Source organism: Parasteatoda tepidariorum, chromosome X1 (assembly GCF_043381705.1).
Source record: "Parasteatoda tepidariorum isolate YZ-2023 chromosome X1, CAS_Ptep_4.0, whole genome shotgun sequence".
NCBI lineage: Eukaryota > Metazoa > Arthropoda > Arachnida > Araneae > Theridiidae > Parasteatoda > Parasteatoda tepidariorum.
This window is the reverse complement of record NC_092214.1, coordinates 65639438-65658896: the sequence shown is the minus strand read 5'-3', so window position 1 is coordinate 65658896 and position 19459 is coordinate 65639438. Positions and strand designations below refer to the sequence as shown.

Genomic DNA, 19459 nt, shown 5'->3' with positions numbered 1-19459 from the left:
TAAAATTACTTGCAACTTACGTGCAAACTGTTGCTGAGTTCAAGTGGCAGTTGCTACAAGTTTGTGTTGCAACAAACTATTATTTTTATGGCTTTTTTGTTAGAAATATTTGAAAATAAAGTATAATTTTCATAAATAAAGACTAGCAACAGATTTGGAAAAATAACATTTTCATAAAACTTCTAAATATGACAATATATCGTAAAACAAAAATCTTTCCATTAAAGTGTAACTAATTGCACTTAATTATAAATAACAGAAATTTTACATTAATAAATAATTCATGATAAATATATTTATATATACAAAAATAAATAAATAAATAAATAAAACTAGGTGAAAAAATATATTGATAATATCACGAGCAAAGAAATAAACTCATTCTTTTGTATCCGAGGTCTAACATAACTTGTATCAATAATTGAAGTTTTAAAATTTTTTAAATATTTAAATTAATTGAGTAAGTTTGGATCTATAAGCAAGCAAATTTGCATTAATCTCTTGTAATTAAAAAACTAAAACAAGAATGACAATTAAAATTAATAGAACGTTATAGGGATAGCTTCAAATGTTTAGCATTGTAAGTTAACTTGTAATAATTTAAATTGAAACTTAAATTCTTCGCCTTAAGAAACTAATAAATTCGTTGTTTTTAAGCTATATTAAAATGGAATAAAAATATTCTATAATTAAAGAACAAGAATAATGTTTCCAAAAATGAAATGGTGCGAACAGCTTCTTAATACTTATTTTCATTGTAACATTTTTAACGCGATTAAAGTTAATAAAACATATAACTTTAAAAAGTCCACTTCTCTTTGTTTGCATCCGAGCTTTCAGAACAGGCTGTTTTTTGATTGCCACAGAAACAAAACTTGCTTGAATGTCCAAATCAGTTTTTGTATTTTGATAAACCAATACAGTTATTTTAGCATTCGTGTCTTGAATCTGTTGGCATTCTTTCTGTAGGTGCACTTGACCCACGACAGTCCATAAGAAGCCAATTTGGGGGGAAATAGGCTGATTTACAACCTCCAGTCTGTAGGTGCACAACTCCACCGTCATTTAGATGTCACTATTGAGCTACCATAAGACTGACCATTGCACGTTGGTAGCGCGAAGGGGTTCATGGCTGCGAAAGGCGAGGATACTATACTTCCCATTCCTAAAACAAAACGAAAAAAAATTAATAAAAAAATTTAAAAACATTATCCAAAAATGGTGCAAAAGTTTTGCAGGGTGTTCTCCAAATACCACTCAGGATATACATTGCTTGAATACTTGTCAAAAATTATTGAAATAAAGCTAGACAATTGGGGTGTTAATGATTGTCTTCACGCCTTGATTAAATGAGTTTTCCGTTCTTGATGTATATTTGTAGAATTTTTGTCTATCATAATTTAAATGAAACTAAGTAATTTGAGTGATAAATAATTGTTTAAGGGACTCCAAACATCGCTCTTGTTGTATATTTTTAGAAATGGTCAAAAACTATTTAATTAAGACTAAATAATTTTGATGATATTATTCTCTAAATGAATTGGTAAAGAGAGTTCTCCAAACATCACTCTTAGTATATATATTTAGAATTTTCATCAAAAATGTTTGGTAAGAAAGTAAATTATAATTAAAAATTAAAAAATAATATAAAATTAATACAATAATTGAAAAAAGTTAATAATTAAAAAAAAAGCTGTTACTTGTATGTATGTTTACATTTTATGACTATTGTATATTTCTGTGAATAGGTTCAGAATTTTTCAATTAATATTTTTTTCAGAAAAAATGCAAGCTTACATGTATAACTTCCCGGTTTAAAAGTCAGTACCGAAACGTTCATCAATAATTATATAGAATATTAATAGAATACCATAAATAATAAGCGAATAAAAATAAAATAACATTAAAAAAATAACATTAGGAAAATAACATTAAAAGGAAAATATCATTAAAAAGAGTTCTATGCGAACATAAAAGTCATATAAATACTTAATTGTCAGAATATGGAATTTGTAGTAATCATGTTCACATAACTTTCCGCATGAATTTTTTTTCTTAATTTCTGCTTATTAATTTCTGCTTATAGACTGGTTTTTATAAGTGTGCGACAAAATTCTTAGTATAAACGAACAAGCATATAATAGGTTACTCATTCTTAATAAAAAATTTATTTGCAAACAAATATATAAATATATATATATATATANAAATGTTCTTAAATCAGATTAAATAAGTCTGCGACTGGCAGCTGGAGTCAGTCAATCTGGTAAACTTCCTTAATAACCTATTATCGAAGCTCCCCTCTCTGAAATGCGCTATTCATGTTTCCCTAGCAACAGACAACCTAAGACTTTGAGGCAAGGAAAGTTCTTACTATAGGCAAACTATATATATCTCAGTAGTCAAGTTCCATTTGTAATTAGTCACTCAAAAAGGCTAAAGGGACATCAATGTCTCACGGCTTAACTGCAAAAAGTGAGTCCAGATTTTTAAAAAAAAACTTATTCGTAATATTATGAATGGAAAAAAAAAACATTGTGCTGCAAAAAAAATCTCTGTCTGAAAGGGTTAAGTATATATATATATGTGTGTGTGTGTGTGACAAACGAAACAACCTCTGTAAGAGAAAACCAACAAAGACTAATAGATGTCGCTCCCTCCGTAATTAAACCGTTAGCACTATTTCGATGCAAAGGAAGAGGCAGTTGGAAATGTATAAGCAAACCTGTGTGGTTCAAAAACTGAGTCTGTGTGAATCGTGTATAAATGAGCTTTTGTTAAATATATATATATATATATATATGTGTGTGTGTGTAATGTTAATAATTGCAAAATCATTTCGGTAGGTATGTATATTTACAATTTTCTGTTGCATTTAAAGAGTAATAAAAAAGTGCCTTTTTTTACTTTTAATTTGTTCACGCAAATTATGTGATTAGTTATAATTTCATTCAGAATTATGAAAATGCAATTGCAGTTTGACATTATTGAATATAATTTGAGTATAAATAATAATTTACCTAAAAAAATCTTTTAAAGAAATCATAACTTCAAAACAAAAATTAAATTTATGTTCCTTCATAAAAAATTTAAGTTGATACATAATTTTTGCTACGAAGTTCTTTTGTTCAGTTAGATAGGAGAATTTCTATTCAGAAACATATTATTTTAATGAATTTGAAAACATTTTCGAAAATCCAACTTGATGCATTCACTAAAAATGAGACTTTTTAAACTGCAAAAGAATGCTCGTTTAAAACTGTTAAAATAATAATCATAAAATCAAAATTGAATATAATATATATGTCACTATTAGCTGCAAACGTTATCAAACATTTTAGAAAATGTACTTTAAATTTCATTCAAAATGTATAAAACTATTCAAACATAGTAAATTATATTTGAATAGATGATCTCGTTATTAACAAAGTGGTTAAACCAAAACTGCATTAACCACTTTGTGTAGATTACGAGCTAAGGAAGAAAAAAAACAAGAATTATATTTTTTTAAATTTCAAAATTAAATTCCTAAGCATAGTTACAATAGTTTGTTAAGATGTATATGAAATAAATTGTTCAGTCATAGTTAGTTATTAAAAATATTACCGTTTTACCTTTTTTATTCTATTTTTCGAAAAATAGCACATTGTAACTTACAGCCGTTATAAGGACTAAATATGAACCCCATATATATTGGATGCTATTTTCTAATTTTCATGTGGTAATTATCTAATAACCATGTTTTAATTTAGGGCACTTGGTAAAGACGTCTTACCACTAATGAAGAACTGGAGGTCGTGAGTTCGATTGTGGCAGCCGATTAAGCTACCGACGTGTATACACACAAAATGCACGTAAAATCTGTTGTGATGGAAAGTCTTTTAGTTGGTTGTAGTGTGAAAGTTTATAGAAGGGGTAGCAGATCAGGCACCGTCCATTTTGCTAACCAGAGTCAAAATTATATAAAATTTCTGCAGAGGCCGTAATAAGATAGAGTCTTGATAATTAGGGCTAGGTGGTTTGCCGTGTCAGGATGATACGTTGTAATTAGTGACTGACCATAAAAATTTTCATAAGTAAATTAAAGTAATAAAAATCTATAATAACTTTAAACAAAAGCCATTACCATTGAAGAGACCCGGAGAACTTGGTACGGCCATATTGCCTAGATTCGGCGGACTGCCATAACCACCATTCATTGCTGTGGTGCTGTAGGAACTGCCGTTTGCGCTGTGCGGCGTTGACGCATTAGAGCCATAGCCTCTTGGAGACACACTGTTGCTCTGCGTCCTTCCATAGTCTACAAAAATTTAATTTTATTAGCTAAATTTCTTAAACACATCTCTCAAAAATATCATTTATCATAAGATTATGATCTAAAAAGAATTATTTATTTACATTATATAAATATTAGTTAATCATATAAACTGGCGTTCCTTTCTTATTGCTTTCCACTCTCAGGTATGCATGTATGTTACTTAATATATTTTTGACATTGTGGTATTTACGCTTGTTGGAGAAAATATTTTCCCACGCACTCTATTGTTTTGAATGTAGTAATTTCAGCATAATATTTACACAGGAATATTGTACATAAGAATATTGTTATTGAAATATGTGCATTTTTCTCAATTTTTTCTAGCCTTTTAATAGTTTTACTAGCTTTTTATAGAAAAGGTCGCTATTATTTTTTTTGAAAATAAAATTCACTTAAATACTTTGAAATAAAAGTGGAAAAAGAAAAAACCGCTGCTCAACATATTAAACGTATTAAACGCGGCTGGTCTAAAAACGAAAGAAAAAAATTGCTCTGCATATTATGAAATAGATAAATAATTGAAATATTTTCAGTTTATAATTTTAAGCTATAGATAAATACACTATAAAGTATTTTTAAATATTATTGTATATTGGGAAACTCAAAATATTAATGCACTTTAATGCAGTTTATTTTGATATCTTGCAGGCCTATTAAAATTTGTATCATTTTAGTCATTTGCATTACACAGAGAAAAAATTTAAATTCTCGGTTATGAAGTTAAGGATAAGACACCCCCCCCCCCCAAATGCATTATACTTGTAATAATTTTGATGATTAACAATAATTACAAATGATTCTATTAAAACAAAGAACTTTTTTGTTGTTTATAATAGTAAAATATTTTTAAAAACTTTCAACTTTAATTTGCAAAAATTAAAGAAAAAATTTTATAAAAATCAAATATTTTATTTTATAAAGACATGTTAATTATGAGCAGTTTGTTTATTACTACTTATGAAATTAAATTAAATATTATAATGGAGAAGGAAAATTTCACATGAAAGAAAGGAAAGGAAATATTTAAAACTATTTTGATTAATATAAGATAGAAATTAGTTATAATAAAAATTATAATAAAACAAGCAAGGAAAATAAGAAAAACTTGAGTTAGTCCATTAAATAAAACCTACTTTAATTTTTTTAGAGCTTGATAACATAAATAAATTAATTTTAATAATTTTAAATTTAAATAATTTTATTTGTCCATTACTCTTAATTATATCTTTTAATATTTTGATTTGATTTTATTAATTTCGGGCAGTATATAAATCGGTTTATTAAGTTAAATTATAAAAAACTAGGATTTACAAATCATCCGTACTCTGAAAGAAAAATTGGAAAATTGTGCACTGACTATTTAAATTTGAATTCTTTGTTATAAAACAAATCATGTTTACTGAATACGAAGAAAATCAAATATTATTATTTTTCTTAATATTTGAATCAAACTCTTCAGCAATATCTCTTTCAGCAATATTCGCTAACTTTATTCTCAAACTTAACTTTATGATATTAATTAACTTTATTCACTAAAAGACTTCAAAATTATTTTTTTTTACAATTTACAGAAATAAAAATAATAACTTAAAGCTCTAGTTCACAGTGTGTAAAAAATTCAAGAAAAATTTCATAATTCGAAAGATGTTCTAAAAATTTCGAATAGACGCTTTGCGTTATTTTCTCAACAAGTCTTATTTTAGTTATTTGTAATATTGAAATAGATTTAAAGCTTTTTAAATTTCCGTCACAATATTTTTACGTTATAACCAAAGACGTTAATAAACAATGCATATACATTTTCAAAAATAATTTTTTTTTAAAAATTTATACTTCTGAAATAAATATTATTTTTACATTTTTATATTTTGTAAATATTATTTTTATTTCGATTCATTCTGGAAGAATTCAATGCATAATTTTTAAATTTTTCTTGATTTCTAAATACTTTGAAATTTTAGTCAAAATATTGGTTTTCTCTACCAACTTAATATTAAATTTCTGTTAATAAATTAATATATTTATTTTATTTATTTGGAAAAAAAAAATATTAAAAGAAGATAGAATAAAATCACAAAATCTACCATGTTCATGCGCAGGCAATCATAAAATTGGTTCATATCCGACAAATAAAAATGTATTTTAATTTATAAAAGTTAATTTTTTTCAATTAGAAATATGTATGAAGTACCTTTTTTAAAATTATGCTACCGTAGGAGAAAAATTAGAAATTGAGAAACATGCAAAAGGAATTTTCATGCACGCCTAAACATGAATGATTGCCTGAACAGTGGCAGTAGGCATTGTGAACGTGGGGCCATGGGTCCCTACCGTTCTCTTGAACGTTGACAGCTAATTGACCTGTATAAGCGTTGAAGCCGGACATGGCGACAGCGTTGTTCAAGGCTGGTGATCTTGGTGCAGGTAGGGCTAACTGATTATTTCGTGGCATACTGTACAAAGCTTCGGCTAAATCCGCCGCCCTCTTAAGAATTATTTCCTGAAATAAAATAAATTTATTTTGAATTAGCTTAAAATATTTGATATACAGTAGTACGTATTACATTTGTGAGGAGTTAACATTGAAAAGGAATTAAAGATGGTTTCTAAGTTATTTTACCAAGAAAAGAAAATTCTCTTTCTCTGTCCCTATTAGTCCTTCTAAATACTAAAGTTCTTTCCATTGTCAACTCCTTATTTAAAAAATTTTATCACATTTTAAGAATTTTATCGCATAACCTTTTCAAACCTTGCGCACACAACATACAGAACAGAATTTTAATCTTTTTTTTTTATTTGGCTGACAGACATGGTTACTGATTAATATATGAGCTACAAGTTACTACAAAAAACGCTATTCAGACACGAGAATAAAACTTCCAACTTTAATTCTTAATTTTTTGACGAACATCAAAAAGCCATCCAAAAAAAAAAAAATCACATGTAGTTATGTCACACTTTTTTAAATATAATATTCGGAAATAAATCAAAAAATTCAAAAAATATTTTCTGCTTTGTATAAACATATAAAAAAATGAATCAGAGGTAATCTTTTAATATAAACGCGTAGTTTTTTCTTAGTATTCTAAATAAATAGGTGGTAAATTAAATTCCAATCACATCAACTTTTTATCAACTTTTAACCAACTAACCTGGATTGAAAAAATTATTTAGAATATATTTAATTGGATTCATTATTTTTAGTTATTTATTACTTCGTAAATAATTTTCTTGAAAAATAAATAATTTTCTAAAATTTGAATAAAACAAAAAGTGTGTTGACGTATCAATGGCTAACTTTACAAATCTTCTAAGTGTTCAGCAAAAGCCTATGCACGCAAGTCAATAGAAAAGTTAGTCTTTATTATTTTCTGGAATAATTCACTGCTTGTCTTGGAATAAAATAATTAAGCAAACGCATAAACATGGAAATATGAGCTGAAAAATTTTAAATTTTTGCCATAAGGATCATTTTGATTTAATTTTTTTTAAAAAAAAGCACTAAATGCTCTTAACCTGTTTCAAAAACACGAGGCAAAATTGAAATTCATCAAAAACAATTTCGTGATAAATTTTTATTACCATATTTGCACTGATTGATAATTATCATATGAGCACTGATTGATAATTATCATAAAAGCTGCACGTTGATTTAAATATTGATCTGATAAAAAATATTACCATTAAATATGAAAAGCCCTGTAAAACATTAGGCTGTAAGATATTTTAGATTTAGGTCAAATTTTCTACTGTTAGGGCATATTTTCAAGAAGCTTATTCACTTATATTTTTATCAGTACGTATTGATAGTACAAAAATAAAGCACATGTGCGACATTTGTTTCATCGAAATGATATTATCTTAGTATCTTAATTCACATCGAATAAAATTTTTAAAGATGCACGTACCTTTGGTAATTTTTCTGGATCACCAGGATGCCGTGGTATTAACTTCGCGAGTCTTTGGAAGCCATAATCTATGGTGGGTTCGCTCAAAGCTAGAAAAAATACTCATATTAATATTATGTATTATACTAAAAACATGTATAACAAATTTAAAATTATTAGTTATTTTTTTAATTATATACTTCTACAGAAAAAAAAGCTTTAAAAATGCTAGCGATGGTATAAAGCATCATTTTAGACAGAGTAAAGCTTGTATTTTGTTCTCCTTACAATTTAAAATCTTCAATTATTTTATCTTAAATACATTCGAATTTTCGATAATTTTACACAAGAATAGTTAACCCTTTGACGCAAAGTGGACATCGGTGTTGCTTTTCTTTCTGACGCTCTAATTACAAGCAAAAATATATTTTAGTCCTTTTTTAATCGTAAAAAACTGTCTAATAGTTTCTAAAACGTCTCTTTGATTATCGGAATTATATTTATATTGAAATATAAAATCCAAAAGAAATAGTTTGATTTTTTTTTTCATATTAAAAACTTTTTTAATAAATTATTTTGTAAATTAGAGCAATTTCACTGATAAATAATTATTTCTCTTGGATCTAAATAACTGCAAATAAATAAAAATTGCGAAAAATGTTTTGGAAGTGAGCCGCTTTTGAAAGATATTACCTTTAACACAGAATAAAAAATTAAAAGCAGAAAAAAAAATTAAGAAAAAAAAACGGAATTCTATGCCGTATTTCATAACCATACATTGATTAAATTAATAAATTGCTAACCATAAATTGCTAAATTTAATATTTTTCTCGTATTTTGACCTAAATTGAAATAATTCGAAATAATAATAATATACAAAATAATAAATCAAAGTATGAAAAATTTGTTTAAAAAAATTATACGTCAAAGGGTTAAAAGGCAAGTAAAAACTTTTCTCAACATAATTGTTTTTTTTTTAAAAATACATTTTTTTAACCACTCGTTGGCAATAGTTTAAAGCAACCTCTCACATCAAAAATTATCAGTGATAAAAATAAAGCTTTTATATGACACTATGTCATGATTCTATGAACAGATTCATTCAAAGTTAAATTATCTTTCAACTCTTATATACTTCAACCCATTATTAAGTACTTTGCAAAGACATAGCCAAGATTTACTACTAAGAAAACATTTTAGTGAGTTAAAGGGGGAGCGGCATCTTTCTTTTTCTCCAAGAGAAATTACGACCAAAGTTTCCAAATGATGACAGATAGAACGACTTTGGAGATAGATTATATCGGACCAGTTGTAGCTACAACTTGGAAAACTGTCTGGAGCTAAACCAAAAATCGGGATGCTTTATCAAAACTTAAGAAGTTGGAAAGTGCCCAAATCCGTCAAACTGCCAATCTTCTATAAAATGTTACCCAGCTAAGCTTGAAACTTTCCTAGAATAGCGTGATTTAATGATTTCATTTTTTAAATTATGAGAAATTAAGCAATTTGTTTAAGTTCAATTTATGTTTCAAGTTATGGAATTACACATGTTTTCTCTAAACAATAAAATTCCCCTGAGCATTTAGATAAAACGTCAATAAACATTAACTTTACTTATAATTCTTTTTAAGAGTTTTCCCAATTAGGAAAATTGCTTAGAAAAATGTTTTATTGTTTGATGCAGTGATAAATATTTCCATGCACTGAAACTGCTTTAAAAGTTCGCCAAATGTACGCAGGGCATTAAAGTTACAAAAAACAAACGTCTTCGGTGGCACAAAAATTGTCTTTTTTTTAAATTTTAAATGCAAAATATATTGATTTTAATAAAATTTAAAAGAAGTTATTCAGGCTGTTGAAAACAGAATTAAAATTTTAATTAAATATTACAAATGACTCAGATAGCAACATCTTTAATAGATAGGTTCTTAAAATAAATAAACATTTTTGCAGATTTAGAGGAAAGTAATATTTAATTAATGACCTAATTTTAAATTTGATAGAATTATATCTTTGTTAATGAGAATCTATGGGTTCTAAATCTGTATAGGTTTTGATCGCATGCATCTATGTAAATTTAGAGCAGATTTATAGAATCGTTTTAAATCTACATAGACTTAGATCCGATAGAGTATGCGCGAAAACTCATAACACATTTTATTTTGAATTCTAAATATATATCTATGCTTTAAATATCTATGCTGTAAGCAGTTTTCTTAAAATTCTATAAGGAAAGCAATGAAATTAACCACACTTAAAGTCTAACATTTACGACAAAATATATCTTAGAGTTAAATTGTTTTAAATTATAATAAATGCTATAAATATAGAATATAATCTAGCAGCATAAATACATAGTATAATAAATCAATATGTAATAAATCAATAAATAATATATAAATATTCAGAAAAATGTTTAATGTAATATACTAGTAAATTATTAATATACTATTAGAGCTTCGTAACTTCGTTAAAAAATGTTATGACAAAAATGGCTATTTTTTTTACTTTATAAATTAGGTATATTATTATTGTAGTCATTTAAATAGACAGTATTTATTAATATTAATTATAATTGATTAATAATTTATAATTATTAATGATAAGCATGTAAAGTTGAAACTTACCAACATATACAAATCTTCCGGGTGTTCCTTTACAAAATTGTTTGGATTTATATGCTAACGTGACTTCAACAACACCTGGAATTTGTCGAGGTGGTATTTGAACTCTGATAGCGTGTGATGTAATGAGCTAAAATAAAAAATTTTCAGTGTTAATAATTGCAAATCTTTAAAGTAATAATCTATGTGCTATAAAGTAAGATGAAAAAAGATATCTTCATTATTGAATTATCCTAAATGTCATAACAAAATTTTAACTAAGGCAAAAATTCTAATTATAGGTTAGTAATTGAAGTTAAGTAAATTTTGATAGGTATTTCATAAACATACTTTTATCTTGTGAATAACATATTTATTAACTAATAACAAATTTATTTTTAATTTTATAACAAATGCAGCATAATTTACAACATATCGTTAAGCATTTTTAACACTAAGAGAAAAACAGAAACATTTGCCGTTATACAATAACTATAAAATAAGCATACTTTAAATGAATCATATTTTATAACGTATTCATAATTATTTAAGGCATACTTCATAAATGAGACATTCATTAAGGAGCGCATTGGTATTTTCTTTCATGTTACAAAAATTTTTTAATTGCTGGAAAATTGGAATTTTACTACTAAAACATTGTTTCCTTTATATATTCAGGTACTTTTATTTTTCGAGCAATGCATATTGAATAGAAAAAAGTCGCAAAAATGTAATGAGAAATTTGTTTTTAAAATTTTGTGTATTCAATTCTTATTGAGTAGTAATACTGAAAATTAAATTTCAAATGAAATTCATTTCAAAAATCGGAAGAAAAAATTTGGCATTCCTTTAAAATTAAAACACGGATAGCTTTGCTTAAGAAACAGTCAAACAGTCTCCTAAATATCTTAAAAATCATTCATTAATTGCGAAATACTATTCAAACTTTCATAGTATATAAATTCTACGTTTTCATCAAACGTTCACTAATAAGGATGAAATTAAAACGCTCAAGATTGAAGAATGGCTTTCCTGTTGTCCATAATTATAAAGTAAATATACTTTAAATGATTTAGAATACAATACAAAATAAAACATCTAAGTATCTGAAAATCAAACATTAATTAGAAAAAATCTTTCGAACTTTAGTAGTTTAATAGTTTTTTCCTATACATACTCAAATAGGAAAAAAGTTAAAATGTGCCATTTTGAAGGATAATTTTTCCCATTGACCATAACAAAATAAATGAGCCTAGTTCAAAAATGAAAATACTCTCCAAACATACTTAAAACCAATCATCAATTGCCCAAAATATTTCTAACTTTCTAATTAGTTTTATTTCTAGGTTTTTATTTAACTGACGCAAATAAGATGAAAATAAAAACACGCCATTTTGAAGAATGATTTTTTCCCAATGCCCTCAATAATGTTAGGCAAATCAGACTAGTTTGAAAATGAGTAAAAGAATAAACAAATCTATAGAAGGTAGCCATTTCATAGAGAAAGATCAAAACAGATATTGTGCAGATAAATCAAGGGAATTACTAGCTGCGTCCATTAAGCATTTATAGGAAGCAGTAGGCTAAGTCGAGGCCTCTGAATTAATGAAGCAAATGAGAAGAAAGATGAAGAACAGCTACTGTCAAATAGCAACAGACTCATCAACAGACAAGGCCATGGCAACAGACTAGGTTTTTATTGAACTATCACTGATGAGGATGAAAATTAAAGCACTCAAGTTCGAAGAATGTTTTTTTTTCTGTTGTCCATAACAAAATAACACAATCTAAATCAGACTTCTTATATGAAACTTCTTTCTAAACATCTAAAAATAAAACATTAATTTAACAGAATCTTTTTAACTTTCTGAGTTTAATAGTTTTCTTTCCAGGTTTTCACCATGCAGACACTAATAAGAGGGAAATTAAAATGTGCCATTTTGGAAGATAATTTTTTCTATTGACAGTAGCAAAATAAAGCAAGGCAAATGAGTCAAGTTCAAGAATGATAATATTTTCTAAATATCCTTAAAACCAACTATCAATTGCCTAAAATCTTCCTAAATTTTCGATTGTCTTTATTTCTAGATTTTCATTGAACTGACACTAATAGGATAAAAATCAAAACTCGCCATTTTGAAGAATGATTTTTTCCCATTAACAATATTGCAAAATAACGCAAGGCAAATCAGACAAGTTTGAAAATGAAAGAGTAAAAGAATTAACAAATCGATAGAAGGTAGCAATTTCATAGAGAAAGATCAAAACAGATATTGTGCAGATGAATGAAGGGAATTACTAGTTGCGTCCATTAAGCATTTATAGGAAGCCGTAAGCTAAGTCGAGGCCTCTGAATTAATGAAGCAGATGAAAAGAAAGAAGAAGAGCAGCGACTGTCAAATAGCAACAGACTCGTCGATGAGGTTAAATACCATTCGACAAAATAAGCTCCTTTTGCCGACAGGAACCCCAGAATGGTTGATTGGGGAAACTTCTTTGCTAGTTGATCGCTCAACAGTGGAGGAGTGGTTGGAGTTAATACAATTTGAAGTATTAATGATCGCATTGCGAAAGAGGTTGTTTGCAACATGATCATACGGCTTTAAAGGCTAAGGGCGAGACTCTTTGTTAAGCCCGAAAGACAATGGAAAACTTGTTAGGTTCAACCAATTGCAAACTGCTGTCTGTCCAGATAAAAGAGAAACGTCTGGAGGGATCGAAAATTAAATATTTTATTCTATTCCTCTTTATTCCTTCAAAGAGATTAAAAACTCTCGTCAACACTATTTACATTTTCTCTAATGTCCTTAATTACTTAATCAACTATGCAAATAATACTATGTAAATATATGTATATAAATTTTTAAGAAATTATATGTTTTTAATAATAAACAAACTAACATTTTCTCTGGAGAAGCACTTATACTTTCAGTTTTTTCATCTAGACATTTAGTAAAAACCTTTTCAAAGAAACACATAAAATATTTATTTCAGATTAAAAACTTGCCTAACTGTTTCTATTAAACTATTTATTTGTCGCAAAATTGTAATTATAATTTCTTTTCCCCATTTCGCAACCATTTTTTTTTTCATGATTGATGACAAAATAAAAGTTTCCAAAAACGAATGTAAGTAGTATAATTGTCAATCAACTGAAATTAGATTTGTCTTACTGAACACTATTTATGAAATAATTCGAATTAACGATTACCTTTGTTGTTACTTTTTTTTTTAAATTTTATAAAATTACTGGAAGATTAAATGACTTTGTTTTCTTCACCCCAAATCTTATTTAATATGAGAGTAAAATAAATGATATGTAGACAATCGAATTTCCATTATTCTTTCTACAAGGAGAAAAAAGTTCCTGTAAAATCACAATGCTTTTACAGTAATGACACAGCTAGTGATAAAATCAAATTATACGGTATTTAAAACATTCACTAGGTGATATTCCGTTCGTTTGTTAATGGTTCACTGAAAATTCTGGTTTTGAAATAATGATTCTTTTTTCACGCATTTAGTAAAAATACAAAGCTGAAAAGTGAATTGAATCGAATGCTCTTTTTTGTGCCATGAATTGAATTACAAATTCAGTGCTCTGGGGTATCATAAAAAAATTACTAAATTTCACATTTCCTACCAAACAGTACGGCAATAAAACCATATTCTATTGTTAACTTTACCAAAAATCATTACCAACTCGCTTCGGTGAAAAAAAACGTGCTTTATTGGTGTTCTCATGAAGCCAAAACTATGGCAAATTTTACTATATTCTGACCATACTTTTTTTTCCTCAGTGTAGAAGAATCTTAGCAGAAAAATCTGATCATTTAGTCAAAATAGTTAGTATATTTGTCCTTAAAAAAGTTTAATTTGACAAACAAGTCAAGATATTTTGACAAATACTTTTAAACAAAATGCAATCTCACCTCGCTCCATGCCAGCATCGTTCCGAAGACTACTTGTAGCCCATCGAAAAAGTTATCACCTATGATTGTGACTGTAGAACCTCCAGCCGTCCATCCCTCGCTAGGACTGATTGCCTTGATACACGGCGTCGCTGCAAAATGAACTATGCACTTGTTACAGCACTGTGGTATAACTATATCCATATTATGCAATAAATATAGTAGTATTAAAATATTATGAGTGTTTCCTAATTTTTTACGGCTACGGGACCCAAAAGGATGAAGCATCTTTTGAAGGAATCCCCAAAAAATTATGACTGATTCAAAAAATTTAAACTCTAGGAACCTCTCTCTGTGGCCCTTTCACGGAACCCCAGGGTTCCGCGGAACACTATTTGAAAACCGCTGTTATATACTATGAGAATAAAAGTTCCTATTAATATCGTTCAAATTTCATGCAACCTTGATAAGGTGATAAATCCCTTAGGTCAGCTGTTCCAAAATAGCGCTCCGTGGAACCCTGAGGTTCCGTGAAAGGGTTACAGGTGTTCCTAGAATTTAATTTCTTTTAATCAGTCATAATTTTTTAAACTTGTAATTATGTTTACATCAGTACGAAAAGACATAATTTCTTTGACATTTTGGTTATTTTAATGAAATTATTTGAGTAAAATGCCAGTAAAAAAAAAAGGAAATGACAAAATTTATTAAAAATTGCATCAGTATTTGTCGTCGAATTTTTCAAATAAAATAGCCAAATTAAAAAATAACGAATTATTTTCTGAGAACTATTCTCAAAGTTTGCAAAAAGTTTTTTTTTTCTTTCAAAAACTATAATTCAGCTAATTTTATTCATTTTCAGCTAATGTATGAACCAAAAACAACTTCAGAGCAAGATTAGATATCATTCTAGGCCTGCGAATTTAACTGCATGACATAAAATCTATTATTTTAAAAGTTTTATAGATTAAACGATTATTGAACAAAAATTCTTTCTTTACGTTAAATATTATCAAAATAGTTTGTAATCGTTCTTTAGTTAATATGTTCATGGTTGCTAATAAATTTCCTTTATATATTTGGGGTTAAACCAAAAGATGCTTCACCATTTAGGGTTCCGTAGCCGTAAGAAATTGGGAACCACTGGTTTAAATATTAAAAGTATTTCTTTAGTAAACCATGCCTTAATAAATGTAGAGCAGTTTATACAACAATAGTCATTGAAATACAAATTACCTATTTAAAATTAATTAACGTAAGAAAAACTGATATTAAGATTAAAAAGGTTATTTTTTTGTGAAATTTTAAACATTTTTAATGGATGTAAATAATAAATAATATGTTCATTTATTTCAATTGAGACTCTTTGTTGATTTGTGGCATATTAAATAAGTTACTTTAATGCGTTTAGCAAAGTTTCACTAGTTAGATAAAAAATATTTTTTTAAAAACGAATCTAAAAGTAAGAATAACAGTATTTTAGACTGTTCTATTATTCTTTCAGATCTTCCTTACCCCTCAGAGTAGCTTTATAAAATTTTTAAAAGATCCCTGCAGCTAAAATGAAAATCGGTCACCGCAACATTTCCGAGCTATTATTCGAAAGTTTTCGAGAGTTACATTTTTCTATCTTCTTCTTTTCGAATTTCGTGCGGACGTTCACTTAATTCGTTATTATCGAGTTCCGAAGGCATTTCGTAGTGATTCGATACCCCAAAAAAGGCAGTCTTACTGCTGTCAACGTTTACTCATCGATCCAAAAACCGGACGTCAACTTCTAAACAACTTTTTTTATGGTTATTTTTTTCTTTTTTTGTCTCCTCTTCCAATCTTTCTCTATTTCTCTCCTTCGTTCCTTCAGTTTGGATGTTGTTCATCCTTCAGTGGACAGCTTCCCACTATCCTCGTTTCTTCATTTCCTCTAGCCCTGTTTCCACCCTCAATCTTCTACGCCTTCCTCAACCCCCGCCCCCGCAAAGCGACCCCCATAAACCTCCTCGCATGTACATACTCTTCTTCACTTTCCCTTCTATTCTAACGGAAACCCCTCAAGCCGGGGATATTTTTTCCTTTCTAACCCTCCCTTGCGTCGTTGATTGGCGAAAATCTCTGATTTTTCTTGGTCGTGTTTTTATTATTTATTTGTTACTATCCTTTTTTTTTTCGAGGTCCCACGTTGTCATCTTTGCAGAGTCACTTTTTCCCTTACTCTTAACTATATACGGCTTTGCAATTTCTAAGCCCCCCCTATTTCCCTTTTTTTTTCTGACTTCCTTCCAAGCAATTTCTTCAATGCGAATCGAACCAGAGAGCTTCAATTTAGGGGAGATAAATTTAATTGAGAAGATTTTGTCGTAATGAAAAACTAGTATCTACCATTCCTTTCTTACATTCATCTAAGTGATACATTCCTCAGTTGTTGTGCAACCCCGTCTTTAACCGCCCCAGCATTCCGGGAGGAATTGGTCTCGACGAACCGTAAGCATTGACTCTTAAAAGAGAAATGACGTAAATTAAAAATTTAACTTTCATTTTTCTTTTCAATGGGACTTTCAAATCGTTTAAGCAATTGAAGTTCAATTTTTGTTGATTTAAACCTCACACGCTTTTTCTTTAAGGGATTTATTGATTTATTTATTCATTTTTTTTTTTTGAATAAATTCCAGCTAGCAAATAATATCAGAAGGATAGCCATGTCTTATGATCATTTAGCAATTTCAACTAACCATTTAATTATAAAGATAATATGAATATGTGAAAGATAATATGAAATTTTATTTCCAGAATTTCAGCGTTTCTTTTAGCACTTAATACTTTATAAGAAATTTTATCTTGAATTTACAGGCCAAATTAGTATATGACTAAAATTTAAATTATTTCGATAGAAATAGTGTTATCGACGAAAACAGCACGAAAATATACTTTTGCTCATAAAATTTCGCATTAACTGTTCTCTTTAAATCATTTTATTTGAGAGGAAGAGGGTTTCGTTGTAAATTTGATATCTTCTTTTTAATAATGAGAAGTAATTTTAACGTAACTTTAACGTAACTAACGTAATTTTAATGTAAGGATAATTTTTAAAACTTTCCAAACAGTCTAAGTAGGCCAATGTTTTTTTTATATCTTCCAACTTTATATTTTGCTTGCTTCTTTCATTATATATCACTATAATTATTATTGGATATTTCTCTTGTCTCTGGAGTTCCTGGATTATTTATGTTAAGTAATCCCTAGTTTTTCTCTAAATTAGTAGTAATTGTGTTTTCGGTGTGAACAACAATATCAGCTCACAATTCCACAATTTGGCATCTTTATATTTAAACAATTCAAACTCTAGCTAGAAAATTTCAACACTGTGATCAAGCACAGTAAAAATAGTCTTTTTTATCATAACGACCTTTAAATAATTAGACCAGATTTCAATAGTAAGATTTCAATAATACGATTCTAGTAAGAATTCAATAAACTTTAAAATAAAGAATGTTTCTGATCGAAGATACTGAACATTTACTTCGAAGAGCTCTTTGCTATTGAAAACTGCTGCTGCTTTTTTTTTAGGGTATCTTCCCAATTTGAAATATCAAGGGGTCAATTTAACTGTGTGCATGTGTGTTTAAATCGTATATCCTACAGGTTATGTATGTTTCCGTTGTGTGAGGATAAAATTTATTTTAACTTCATTTTATCATGTCTCCATCAGCATTAAAGTCTGTAATTTTTATAGAAACATTAACTTGGAAGATATTAATTTAACTAATTTTGTCTAGACAAGCTTCGTGAGCACATTAAAGCCATTAAAAAATCCATTGCTTAACCTATAGAGTCCATTAAAGTTAACAGCGCATGACTTTAATAATTTATTACTGATTTAAATTGTCACGGAGAAAGAAAATGAATATAGAAATTTAATTTTTATAAATGGTTTATTAGCCATTTAGTCATTAGTACATTAACTTTTCTGGATTTTGAAACCAACAAGATATGTATTTAGTGTACAGTTTCCTTTTTTAACGTCCATTGAATAAAAAAAATTAAAAAAATAACTAAAAAATTTAATTTGAATAACTTTTTTTCCTTTATGAAAATAAATATTTCTATAAATGCGTACGATAAAAAATAAATTATAATTGTAAAACTTAAATGAAAATGCAGTTTTATTTTATTACCGTCACTGAACAGCCGGCATAATTTTTGAGTTTACAACTACCAAGGTTTAACTCCTTGTAATTTTAAACTCAATCCAGAAGACAAGGGAACTCCTGGATCAAGTACTGGGACAAGCTAGCCTTCGTGAATGACTTTTTGATGGAACTAACCCAAATTTGCATTACAACAGAGGAAAACCACGAAAACCTCTCACGGTTAGCCTGACGGAAAAGGTCTATAACCCGTAATCTGTCTACCACTGAGGATATTTTAAGTCAACACTATCATTGGTGCTAGCCAGGGGCAGATTTCGTATTAAACAGCCATCACTGGGATTCAACCCGGGTAACTTCATTGGGAGGCAAGCTCTCTGTCCTCCGAGCCACCACGGTAAAATGTAGTTTGAATAGATTATGCTGCAGTCGAAACTTATATAAATGTTAAATTGTTCATTGAAAATTTATATTCTACACATACTGTCAATTCCCCTCGGTGGATTTTATTTAAAAGCTAGGCCTGCTGTCCTTGTAGATTTTAATAAAGATTAACTTTATATAATGCTTATTCAACAACTTAAAGTAATTTTACCAG

General features: G+C 28.1%; 1 protein-coding gene across 2 annotated transcripts in view; it reads right to left on the bottom strand.

Annotated features, from left to right (window-relative positions):
• Positions 1-920: 920 nt before the first annotated feature.
• LOC107437109 (EBF transcription factor knot) overlaps positions 921-19459 on the bottom strand; it is a 220687-nt gene continuing 202148 nt past the window's right edge. Inside the window, exons 9-14 of one of the 2 annotated variants that reach the window (XM_071187401.1) lie at positions 14741-14883; positions 10833-10959; positions 8227-8315; positions 6650-6818; positions 4127-4300; positions 921-1165 (exon numbers count right to left, since the gene is read on the bottom strand). In XM_071187401.1, the coding sequence (XP_071043502.1) occupies positions 1062-1165; positions 4127-4300; positions 6650-6818; positions 8227-8315; positions 10833-10959; positions 14741-14883 (806 nt within the window). In that variant the 3' untranslated portion in view covers positions 921-1061. The remainder of the gene's footprint in view (positions 1166-4126; positions 4301-6649; positions 6819-8226; positions 8316-10832; positions 10960-14740; positions 14884-19459) is intronic. The other variant, XM_071187402.1, reaches the window with a different exon arrangement.